The sequence below is a fragment of the Sander vitreus genome, chromosome 19, assembly GCF_031162955.1.
Source record: "Sander vitreus isolate 19-12246 chromosome 19, sanVit1, whole genome shotgun sequence".
NCBI lineage: Eukaryota > Metazoa > Chordata > Actinopteri > Perciformes > Percidae > Sander > Sander vitreus.
In genome coordinates this window covers 15,510,928-15,523,957 of record NC_135873.1, presented here as the reverse complement: position 1 = coordinate 15,523,957, position 13,030 = coordinate 15,510,928, and the positions used below count along the sequence as shown (strand labels likewise).

At 40.4% G+C, this 13,030-nt stretch overlaps 1 protein-coding gene across 2 annotated transcripts in view; it reads right to left on the bottom strand.

Annotated features, from left to right (window-relative positions):
* The window catches only part of nrxn2b (neurexin 2b), a 652,809-nt gene that overhangs the window by 500,786 nt on the left and 138,993 nt on the right, over nt 1-13,030 (bottom strand). For both annotated transcript variants that reach the window (XM_078276170.1, XM_078276169.1), the window contains one exon: nt 5,370-5,387. In XM_078276170.1, the coding sequence (XP_078132296.1) occupies nt 5,370-5,387 (18 nt within the window). The remainder of the gene's footprint in view (nt 1-5,369; nt 5,388-13,030) is intronic.

Below are 13,030 nucleotides of genomic sequence, written 5' to 3'. Positions count from 1 at the left end.
TCAACAGCGCTTAATTTCCGGGATTGTTCAGGTGCTGCTGGATATCCCACCGGACATCCCTCTTTTTTTCAGCCAGATGTCCCTCACCTTCCTCTTTCTTTGTGTTGGCGTTCTAACCTCCGGTGGATTTCTGAGGACTATGGTTAACTGCTCCTCAGATCTCTGCAGGGTAAATCCAGACAGCTAGCTAGACTATCTGTCCAATCTGAGTTTTCTGTAGCACGACTAAAACAACTTTTGAACGTACACATGTTCCACCAAAACAAGTTCCTTCCCGAGGCTATTTTGCAGAGGCACCGTGGCTCTGTCCGGCGATTAGCGCCACCCAAGACGATTGTGATTGGTTTAAAGAAATGCCAATAAACCAGAACACGTTTTACTCCCATCCTGGAATGCTGTGTGGACTAGCCAGACCTTACTTAGCAGCACCGTGGAGGAAGGTCTGGCAATGCAAGACTATAAAATGTACTTCTTTACTTTAGCAAAGCCTGCATTACTTTACCATTCTATTGTGTCACATTTTTTCAAGAACTCACAATAAAATTCTAGCTAATTAGTAAATACAGCAGTAAGTCTCCTCTGTGCTGTGATCTGTGAACAAGATGGAAAGATAAAGTTGTGTTTTTTTGAGTGAAGGAAACCAAACCTGAACATTGGTGGTCTGTGCAACTTTTCTTTGATTTGAGGATTAGAGCTATGGACGGTTCATCGCTGTCTCAACAATTACTCTGAGGCTAATGGAAGCGGACACCGTTAATCTTGACATGCTGGAACCAATGTCGATCTAGCAGTGCTCTCCATCTCTTATTCCTAGAGTGTAGTCTCACACCACTCAGCTGAATACACTAAGCTCAATGATCACACACTATAGGCACGCCATCATTTATATCAATCCAACGCAATCTCAGCAGTCAAGATATTACAGTTTAATTTATTCGTTTGAGACAAGACAAGGATAAAATAACAGCAGTAGGTTTGAGTGATTGCCATGTCAGGGATTTCTGCAGCCTCCCAAAAAAAAAAAAAGGCAGAAAGTCAGCAGAGCAGTAACAGAGCTACTGTCAGCAACATTAACATTTTACAAGTCAGGATTTATAGTCATTAGCGTTAATGATGTTATTTCTAAGCCACACCAAAGTCACATTAAATATCGAGCTAGACCTTTATGGTTTTATATACTGGGAGAAACAAACATGAAATTCCGTCTCCATCTGTTTTCAGATGTGAAAATCTAGATGTCAATGACCTTAAGACCTATCATCCGAACCAGCTCCTGAGAGAACGAAATGGTTACAATAACAGCAAAGACTGCGTGCATTACATCCCTGACCCACATTCTCTATACCGACAATAGAAACTTAAAATACAAATACGATCAAACAGTAGCATCCTTGTCATTAACAGCCTCTCAGGATACTCGTGGGTGGGGAACAAGCAAGACAAGCTGTCCAATGACAGTCTTAAAGAATGCATATACTACAGGGGGATTATTTTGATAAGGGAAAGAGATATTTTACCATTGATAGCAAATGTAATCCATCAGGATCCAGTCAAAATGTGAGATGCCTATCAATGCCATAGGAAAGAGAGCCTGATAAAAGTAGTAGGGAACCAAATAAGTATTACTTACCATTATCTGTCTATCATTTTCCAATCTATTTCCCACGTATCCTTCCACATTTCTTCGTCTAGTTTTCCTCTATTTAAGACACTGTTGTGTTAAAACACAGTAGAGCACAAAATGGCATAACTGGGGCCTCAAATGAAGCAAATGAGTGGCCGTTTAATTGTAACTGTGGAGTTAAACTGGTTCCCTGTGGTAGGGAATAAGAGATGGACGCCTTGAGTAGTAATTATCTCAGGTAGCAATCTCATTACCACCCTCCTCTAGTATTTAAATGTGGCCATGGGCTCAGGAGTTATATTGTGAAACGGCCATTTTGTTGTGATCCTTTGAGGCCATGCAGTTTATCACCAGGCAGGGAAAATCACTTAAGTGCCGGTTGCGTTTCCAGAGTGTTTTTTATTGTCTTGGTTTTCACGTTAGTGGCTGATATTTAAGATTTGTACAATTAAGTAGCCAGGTCGCTGCTATCAAACGGAACATTGCCTCAGTGTAGTACTTTAATGATCAAGGTGATGAAAGAAATTCATAAATTAGGACAGTTATGAACTGTTTCAATGTTCACAGTGGGGCTGATCCTTCATTTCTGTATCAGCCCAGAATAAAGCAACTTTACATAATGCTAGAATTTGGGAGTTGTATGAAAAGAACTAAGACTGAATTTAAAAACAAATTAGCTCCAGGTTTTGACACATTTTGTGAGGGTTTGTCTGACTATTGAACATTTTAGATGGGCAGGGTAGAGAAAAACAATGTGTTCTACTAAGTGCCTCCCTACACCCAACACAGAGCATGAATCCATCATTTCCTCATCCTAATTGTAGATGTGTGGTTCACTGAGCATCCTTAGTACATGGGTGCCAATCCCATTGCCTGAAGAGGCTTCTGTTGGCTCTGACTAGCCTGAGGTTGGCATTCAAGGGAGGGAGAGAGAAAAAAGGCAAAGAGAGATGCTAATCATCTGAGCTGAGGAGAACAAGGCTTGAAAGAGACAGAGAGATGTGCACAGAAAGATGTCTCTGTCTCTGCCATTTTTGGAGTCAGAATGAGACAGACAGAGAGATGTGCACAGAAAGATGTCTCTGTCTCTGCCAATGCCATTTTTGGAGTCAGAATGAAATTTAGCAGATGATGAGGATCTTTCTTTACAGTGTGCCTGTCTGCTTTTACATTTAGGAACAACAATTACCTTTGCCACTACCTGCCTCTTAAGCCTGGCAATGAATAGAAAAACAGCAATATTTGACTTCCAGCAATGATATATTTTGCAACACTGATTGTCAAGTTCTTTGAGTGGTGTGGAGCTGGATATGACATTCGTTCCAATGTGGATTTGGACAGCATTTATTAAATTCTGACAAAAACGCAGAGGGATGATGTGAGTGTGATTTAGTTATATTTTACACAGCTGATCCGATTTTGAAGAACCTTAGGTAAAAGATGCATCTCACCACTGCATTACGTTGAGACCAATAAAACTGATTGGACAAAGATAGTGCTGCAAGATTAGGTTGTTATTAACTGCCTCACTGCAAAATGTTACGTTTGCACAGTCAATAAAATAATAATTTATATAAATTTATAGACACTTTCATTGAAAGAAAAAAAAAAAAAAACACCCAAAACTAATAAATATACCATTAACCATTGTTGCCTTACTTCTACTTTTGGACTGCAGTGCTGCTGTTCTGCTCAATAATCAATATATGCTCCAGTGTATGCAGAACAAAAAATAACATAACAATTGAATAAAGTATGAGCTGTGCAGAAAATGTATGATGACAGGCTTGTAGCATCTTTTTTGGTGGAACCTAAAATGTCTGCAAAATATGCACGCACATGCATGCCAGAACTATGTTGAATTTGCAGGCTGACACAAAAACGGCATGCATCTCAAAAGCAAAACTTAATTATCTCACATTTCTTTGCCCAGTGGTCTTAATGAAGACTAAACTCAATTTGCACTGGTCCCCTAGATCAAATTTTAATTAGTTCTTTTTTTTTTTTTCTTTCTCCTTCGCTCCCAATCTTGATTCTTTCAGGGTGGTAAGAAATGGGTGCGGTATTTGATTATGTGCCCCCATTCTGCACTGCACACCAGGGGTGAACATTTCCCTAACCAAACCTCCGGTCCCCACCCGGTTTCCAAACTTCCGCAGACAGACAAACTGCCACTCAGTATTCAAACAACATCAGACCTCTGGGCCAAACACTCCCCGGACAAAGCTAGACCAGCAGACACACACACACATACAACTATTTATGAATAAGATTCAGGAGACATGCTTGAATTATCACAGCACAGTACTCGCAGAGGAAAATATTCACCTTGGGATTGGTTAAAAAAAATGTTTTATCATGAATGCGTGACTGCATGTTTATCTTATTGTATTGTCCACATTCTGCTGTGCTGATTACTACTGCATGTTCATAATGCATAGTAGGTACTGCAGCGAGACCAAGCTAATTATTAGGAGGCGAGCGATAACACTGACACATCATTAAAGCAAGAGTTGGCTGCTGCAAAGTGCTGTGAGCTAGAGTTTTAAACTCTACCCATCACATTTTCTCACTTGGTTTGTGTGAGGTGTTGATACGTCCCATTAGTCTGTCCATCTCTGATCCAATCCCACTATCCCAATCCTATCCCTCGCCCATGTCTTCCAACCCCCACTGATTCTAAATGATATGCTGATAGAAAGCTAGCGTACTGTAACATGTCAGCATATTTACAGATAAAGCCTCTGTCCGCTTTTTAATAAATGCCTTAATGGTCCAGAGCACTTTAGGCCTAGTACACAACAAGGAAGATGAAATGGAATTTGCCCGTAACATTGCATCTCCCTCTCATAAGTTACTAGGATGGGAAGGTCATTTTGAATTTTAGTGAAATGTGGAATAGCAAGCTAAAAGATAAGTGGGCCGTTAATAGCAGTGAGGCTATGCATTGTACGTCTGAATTGTTAGAAAAAGTCCCATTCAAACAGGGAAAGCACTCAACCACACAGATTTAAAGTCTGATGTTGCGTTAAAATCCACCTGAGGCAGTTGAACAAATAATGTGTGAATGAAAACTGTAAAACCCCATGCACATAGCAAGTCTTCTACTGACGTCCATACCTCTAAATCTGAATCACTGCATCTGAGCCACATCATGAGTCACTTTCACAAGCTTCATGAATTTGAAAATGACAGAGGAACAACTCATTGATTCCTGGATCCTGATCGGTGCAGCATAACAATAGTACAGTACAACAGAATTGTGCCTGGGCTCCCAAACTGGCTATTAATTTGCAAAAACCTTTACAATTTGCATTTACATTGGAAAGTAATGCAGTTTATTAGCCTCACAAAGTAGAGATTAAGGGTTTTGTCTTTCCACAGTAAACATTTGGAAATCCCCTCTTCAGTATACAGTATTAACAAATGAAACCCAATGTAGTAGGCAATATCAAATAGCTGCAATGCATAAAGAATCAGAGAGAGAGAGGGGGGGGTTGGGGGGCAGAGAGAGAACAAGTTCTGCAGTGATTTCTAATCAACAGTTAGCAGTTCTTCATTGCTCATGTTGTACACCAACTGAAATTAAGATAATTGGTGGTTTGTTTGTGTTTCAGTTAATGTGCACACATGCCTAACTGTGCTGTATAATAAAGATGGGCTGTAACCTTCAGTCGCTATGGCAGCGAAGCGATATAAAACAACATGGATAAGTGGCGGAAATTATAAAAATAAGTTGACTTACCGACTTGAGATGAGTCACCTGTAGAGGATGAAAGAGAAGAGAGAAAAAGAAACGATGGATCAATTCAAAGAGCAAAGCAAAGTGTCACATGTTCACCTGCTCACCAAAAGAAACAGTAGTTATGACAAAATAGATATAACAACACTGGGGGACAAAAGAAAAGTCAGACTGCAATTAGCATTAGATTTCTACCAGAGTACTATTCCACACATAAGCCTCAACAGAGCTACTAATTTAGATGGTGGAGGAAAACAACTACCATGGATGTTGATTTATTTTTCATTTATAAAACATGTCTAAAAAGGTCAAAAGAGGACTTCACAGGCAACAGCTCACTTCATGACATTCACTTTCCTCCTCTCTCTACTCTGCAAATAACTCCTCCTAGGACTCAAACTCATTAAAAAAGACTGTGTTGTCAGGTTCTTTAAAAAAATGTATTCTCCCTAGCTGCGTTCACCAAGTGTTTGTGACTTTAAAACACCAGATTATCCAATTAAGATTTGAACAAAAGCAACCTAGCCAAGAGGAATAATAATAAATACAAAAAGTATCTAATGACTTTTAACAAACATCAGACTAGGCCTAGCATTCTACCTCCTGGAAGAATGACATGGCACATCGACCGATGATTGGTTAGGTAGACTTTACACCACACACAGTTACTGTCAGAGTTACAAATGTGATGGATTGTGATAGAGAAAGAAAGAGAGGTACGGAGGGGGAGCAAGTTAAAAAGACATTGAAAGGACTACACAATACCTCACCACGCTACGTAATAAAAGAGGAACACGGCCCGTCTAATTCTCCTTTTGGATTCCTTCCAATGTTCAATAGGTAATTCAAAAATGAAAAAAATAAGAACGCATGATTTTCATCTGAAATATTGATAAATGCTGTCTGGTCAAATTCCTAATTAAACACTGGAACTGTTGGCAGGTATTAGGTATTAAAGCGAGCACACCGTAGTCATTTATCAATTCAGGGTGGAGGTCCATCCAATTAACTTGTAAAAAGCAACAACAACAAAATCTCAGAGAAGTTGGGCTGTATACACAGTAGAAGGTCGCACATGCTGCACATTTTTTTTGCTGTATTGGACCCATGTGTCCTCTTGTTAGTGACCTGTTGAACATTATACTAGATGCACACTTTTCCAGGACATACGGTATGTGTAAACATATTTTTTTTTTTGTGTCTCTCTTATATATTATCGTTTGTGATGTGTGATAAGATGTTAGATGACAAATAATATTTATATATAAAATAAAAAACTGAAGTTTTTTTTAATTTTTTTAATCCTTGATTATTGACCTTAAAAGGGGCTATATACGACATTCAGAACATTAATCCCTAATTCCCTTTGTGTTCATGCCCCACTGGCTAGCTAATCGTAGCCGCTCTGCACTGCACACTACCTGGGCCATTCGCGAATTAGCTTTTCCTAGGATGGCAAAGGCCCTATTGTGCCTCTGATTGGCTTACGCTGGTATCTGTACCCTAACCAATCTTACTCCCAATGCCTAAACCTAACCAACGAAGGAAACGAGTACTAGCCAATCAGAGGCAGAGTAGGGCGAGTCCTTCGCCATCCTAGGAAATGCAAATTTGCATGCCAGGCATGTGCGGCACAGCAGAACTCATTTGGTGTTTACCTCTGATAATGCTCGCCTGACCCACGGTGGCTGGACAGTGTCATCACAGAAGCTGACGCACACCCTGCGGTTTCCCCTCAGGTCGTCCAGTGAGCTAACCCCCATTAGCACTATTAGCTCCACTGTTGCCATTGTTAGCACTGCTAGCATCATTATCGTCATTTATAGCCCCTTTGTTAAGAGACAAAATATCTTTTAGGAAAACAGAAGATGACACTGTATTGTGTGTAACCTTGCACTATAGAATTAATAATGAACATAAATGCAATGTAGTTTGACACCATTACATCATGTTTAGTGCCATATCTGATGCACTGAATGGATAATGTACAAGATTTCTTTTTAACCTTATAGGGAAAAAGAGAACCTTTAACTAAATGCAAATGGTTTTAATTGGCTCTGTGTGTTATATAATTCCACTTAGATACATACAAAGATAAAGTTCATGAGCTCACTCAAATCCACTAAGCTGCTGGTTAGAGTTCTCTTAAAGTAGATCACCGCCAGCCATGAAAAAACTGGCCCAGGATAGGCTGCCTTGGTTACTGGCGAGGTGGCTACCACTCGATGTCCAAGGAACCCCAGCCAGAGCAGAAGGAGCACAGGGCGCTTTGCTTTGCAGTGTCAACATTGTTCTTGATCTACAATCCAGGCACAAGAGCTGAGACACAGTGGTGGATGAAGGAGCCAGGAATGAACGGAATCAATAGGGCTGCGTCTCCCAGGCCTCATTTGTTAATATACTGGGGTTTGACAAGGATCTCAAGCTCCCGAGTGGTACCAGCTGCCCTGCCTGCTCTGACATTAACAAACATCCTCTAACACATGGGGGCATAGCCAATGAGGGGGACAAGTATGGAGTGAGTGTGTGTGTATATGTGTGGGATAAAGAAGCAAAGATAGCAAATGAAGAGATAGTTTGACAAACATAGCTCATCTGTCATGCCTTTCCGCTTCTCCCAGGCCACATTGAGCACACCAGAGGACACAATGATGTGCAGAGCGGCATAGATGCTCCCATGTAATATCGTCTCATGGCAGCTGTGTACAAATATAAAGTTATGGCAGTCACGCCATCTTTACAGTGCGGGACACGGGGCTGGGGTGGCCATGTTTTATTGATGATATATCATTCTGGAGAGCTGATAGGACCCAGGGACAGAGCTATAAAGTCTCTTGTGACCTCTGTAGTGTAGTAAATAACCCCAGTTGGATTCCATCAACTGTTTGGGGGGTGCTCAGTATTTCATGAGGCCCAGCCTTTCCGTTTTCCACACTGTCTACACCGCATGACACCCCTCATTTCACCAAACAATGCATGTAACTTCTTGTGACCGTAGAGTGCCATTTCTGTAAAAGCAAGCTGAAAATTGACCCTTGACCACCCCCCCCCCTTTTTGGTTTTGGCAACTCAGTCTTATAACAGAGAAGTAGTGACCCCTGTCTGCTGTCAAATTTACTTTCCATCTCTTACCACTCTCTCCACACCTCTCTCTCTCAGCACCACTTAGCTGTCAGGCTATGGGCTGAAATATATGCCATCAGAATCTGAATTTGAATCATTTATATTTGAATTTGAACTGCTAAACTTGAATAATTGCATTGAAACACTGAATTTGAATCAGATAATTTGAAATTGAATTTATTCGTTTGGAGTCCAATCAAATTTGATCCTCAAAAGTCAACTCTCTCTCTCTCTCTCTCTCTCTCTATATATATATATATATATATATATATATATATATATATATATATATATATATATATATAAATATTCAGTTCTCACAATTCAATTTCAAGTTACTGTGACAGACAGGTCAAGGCAAGGCAAGCACTTCCTTCCTCATTTCATGGCGGGTACTGTGCTCCAAAACGTAGGTGCTGATTGGCCGAAGAGGAGTCCTGAATTCTAGCTACCGATCTGTGCTCGATTGCTCTTCCTTCATACTTCAACTACCCGGATGTCTGTCACAGTAACTTGAAATTGAATTTGAATTTTGTTCACCGTCGGGTCAAAGAAGCACAGACGTTTTAGCTGTTTATAATAGAAACAGCACAGGTGTAACAAATAGTGTTAACGATGGCTCCATTTCACTTAGGTGTCCCAGTGATTCATTCGTCGTCACAATTGGGAGTTTCAAACTAACTGTTTACAGCTGATTACATTACAAAAAAAGAATTTCAAGAATTGGAAAATAAAAGTGAATATGTTTAGAAAGCGTAGGTTTCTGAGAGTAAACTGAAGATCTTCCAAATGCCTGAATGAATGAGAAGCCCTTGTGATTTCTATTTTACACTCTCTTTGCTTTACAGCTTTATTAACTTGCACCTCCAAATAAACGACATCATTTATTACTTCTGAAAAAGACAGTGGGCGTGAGGCAACATCAAGAACAACATATTAGGAATCAATGAATTCTGTCAAAAACTCCAACTGAGCATGACTCATACTTGAACTGTTTCACTATTAATATTTCATCTAACCATCATGTCTCTGTCTACTGACATCAAACAATAGCTAAAACTGCTCTCGGTGTGGCCTCTTGCATTGTAAATGCAACTATGGTATCTAAAAAGAAATAACAATGCCACGCTTCTACAAGAGTCTCCCCCTGCAGTGGGCAAAGTATGGAAATAGGAAGGATGAATGTGCATTTATTGAATCCTCAAGGGACTGTTAGGGAAAATATATATTCATATTCTCTCACAGAGGTGACAACGTAACTGTTGGAATTACTATGTGCTTATTTTTTTAGAACAGTGAGTGAACAAGGGGAAACTGCTGGCATTCTGCCTTGATCAAGATCTTATTACTGATGGATTTCACCTAATACGCTAAATGGATGGAAACAGTGTGCTACTCACACCACTGTGCTCTCCTGAGTTTGCAAGAAATAAAATACCCTAAAATCCCATGCTAGAGGTTTGCACTATTGAAATGGCTCTCAGGAAACCTTTTATTGAAAGCTAAAAAAAAAAATGCTATTCTACTGAAAATGGTAATCCTAAATAAATCAATTGGATGGAACACAAACTGTAAAAAATATGTAGTGAAATAAACATCCTATAAAGGTGAAATAAACTGCCTTCAGGCACTCTTCCTGAACACTGCACTGGTCATAAACACTTTCTTTTTGGTAAACAATTTTGATAAAATGAACCCCAACATACAGATGTCTACTTGTGGCAAGAAAGGAAGTACAGAAAGATATTGATTGAAATGTAGTAATCAAGTGTTAGCCTGGGTCTCTTTAACTGTACGACAGCCATGTGTCTAAGTGTTCAAATGATTTAAATAGAAATTATTATTATTACATTTAAATTAGAAGTCATTTGTTCCCTGCATTTTTCACTGTGGCATCATTGGCATGTCCATTATCGTCTGTCAGATATCCAGCTAAACTATATGACACCCTCAGTCAGTATTGGATAGAAAATGTCACATAGTTTACTAATAAACTACGGTCACTTCAGTTTTTACAAAGTTTGACATGAGGTAAAATGTTCATCCAGCAAAGTGCTTATAACACAATACGCCTAAGCTTCAGCATTTGAAGTGGGGCTTTTAATCGGCTACAGGGCAAAGACATCAGCATGTGACATTCAGTGCCTCGGTTTAATTTTCCCTCAAGATGTCACTAACAAGTAATAAGCCACTGTCTGGCCTTAACATAGCGTTCTCTGCTTCAACCTAACTTTCAAACTGTGTGTGTGAGTGTGTGCGCGTGTTCGTGGGTGAGACACTGAGTAAATGAAGGTGAGTTAAACATGGCAGAATCTATTTGCGATGTACCTGAATATGATGTTTTTGGATTCAAATTGGATTTGGCTGTTCAATATAAATATTTGACTATTCATTCTTTTTTTTCATATCTGGCAAGCCAAAAATTCATTGGTATGAGTTTCAGTGATGATTTTGACCCCATTAACATAGTCAAATGCAGTCAAATTGACGTCCAAAGTTCTCATAATGAAAATATTTTTACACTTCTCAACGGGTGGCAGTCCATTTAGTCTGCCCAGGGGCTTCAACTCGGCGTTGGAGGCTCCCCTCCTCTCCCCAAATTTCCTCTGTGGCAGTGCACCTAGGCTCTAGGCTGGTTTGGAAAAGCAGTGTGGATCAAGGGTCCATCCCTGAGCTTTACAGCACCTGGGGGATGGGCTGTTGACCGTCCCTCCTTGCAGGTCAACCGCGCAAACTCCCCAGCGCTTTAGGGTGCTGCAGCAATGTCGCCAACCCACCCGACCTGTCTTGAAACACTGACCCCGTCTGGTTTACCACGCTCTAGGGCAGCCCTAGAAGTTTTATTTGTTCCTATGTTCGGAAGCAAACAACTAAACATTAAAGTGACGTAGCTTAAACACTTTTATTTCATTTGTGTCACCGATACTGCTGAGAGGTCATTCAAAAAAGATGGCATTCATAGAGACAGGGACTTTCTATTGGCTCAAGATTTTCATTTGAGAACATGGTCATGAGTTTTATGCCTTTTAGTGTGGAGAAGCACATTGCAGTGCTAGCTTTTCTAAAAATATATAAAAAAAAAAAAAAACATTTGATTATAACAAAGGTGAGAACTCCTGCCAAAGGAGTCAGTTTAATGAAGCTCTTCAGTGGTGCGCGGTAAAATGTTACTCAAATACCATGCATAACAATGTAAGAATGATTCAAAACATATGCTACACTGACTTTCAAAGCAGTGCATTTGAACAGGGAATAAGAGAAGATACATTCCTGAATCTCAGTTCCTATTCTACCTCTTTATCTCTGCTTTTCAGTCTCTCTTCAACAGTCTCTCACTACTGCTTTTACTGTTGTCGAGTTACTTTTCAAGTCTAGAGATATCCAAATGTGTAGTGAGAGTCTGTGGTCTACAGTTTTCTGACAGGGATACAAAACTTTTTTTTTGTATAGCCAAGAGAAGGTAAGGTGCTGTAGAAGTGTAATTACTGTAAAATGGTTTATGTCCTTTACAGAAGGGGTCACCTGAGGGAAAGGTTGCCTTCACTGAAAAAAGTCATTAGTAAGCAACTCAACTTCACCCCATGGAGGGTCAATGTTTTTAAAGGTTAGGCCAGTAGGCCAAGCATGCAGCTCACTCAGTATGCACTATGCACAAAATTAGCATGTGCAGAGTGTTTTGGTAATAAATTGGAATCCATACTATTTAAAACAAACATCCTGACTAATTGATGAAATTAAAATTACAGTAATGATAATAATAATCATAATAATGATAGTACTGAGTCCTGAAAAGGAGGTTGAATCAGTGAAAACCACAGTATCTGGGGCAAAGTAGAACCACCGTTTAAGCCTCCCCACTACACCGCAACCCTTCAAAGAAATAACAGGAGAAGACTGAAAGGAGAGATGGTATAAAGCAAGCCCTGAGGCCATGGGTGCACCGTTATAACCCACCCCAGGGGTGGGCGAATGTTCTTCAAAGACAAAAAGATACAAACAATGTGCTTTCACCCTGGCAAGAAAACAGCTAACTTCTGCACCAAGGGCACCCAGCTCACCAGAAAGGGTACTCCAAGGGCCCCCTCAGCCAATTCCAATGCCAACCGCAACCCAGCCTTTTAGCGATGCATCTGCAGACACGGGGCGGGACAGGGATAACCACTAGTCTAAAAAGAGAGCTCACCCCGTGAAGCCTCAGTTTCAGTCCTAGGATTGGAACCACCTCTTGACGGACCACATGTTCAAAGGGGCAAGTGGGACTACTTCTGCCAAAGCTGGCAACAAGCCCATGAGGTTAGGGTAGTGTGCCTAGTTCAACTGGGATCCAAACTGAAATAAGAAGAGGTAGGCATTAAATTCCTGTGTTCTTTCCAGGGCAGTACGATTGCTGCAGTTCCTGCTCCAGAACCATGGCCACTAACACCTGCCCCCTGAGCTTACGTTATCCACTGTTCAGGTGCAACCCCAGGTCCTGAATGTGATTAAAGAGCAAAGCATCATAATGACAGCTCCTTTGAGGTCCTCCAGACAAGCCAATTCCC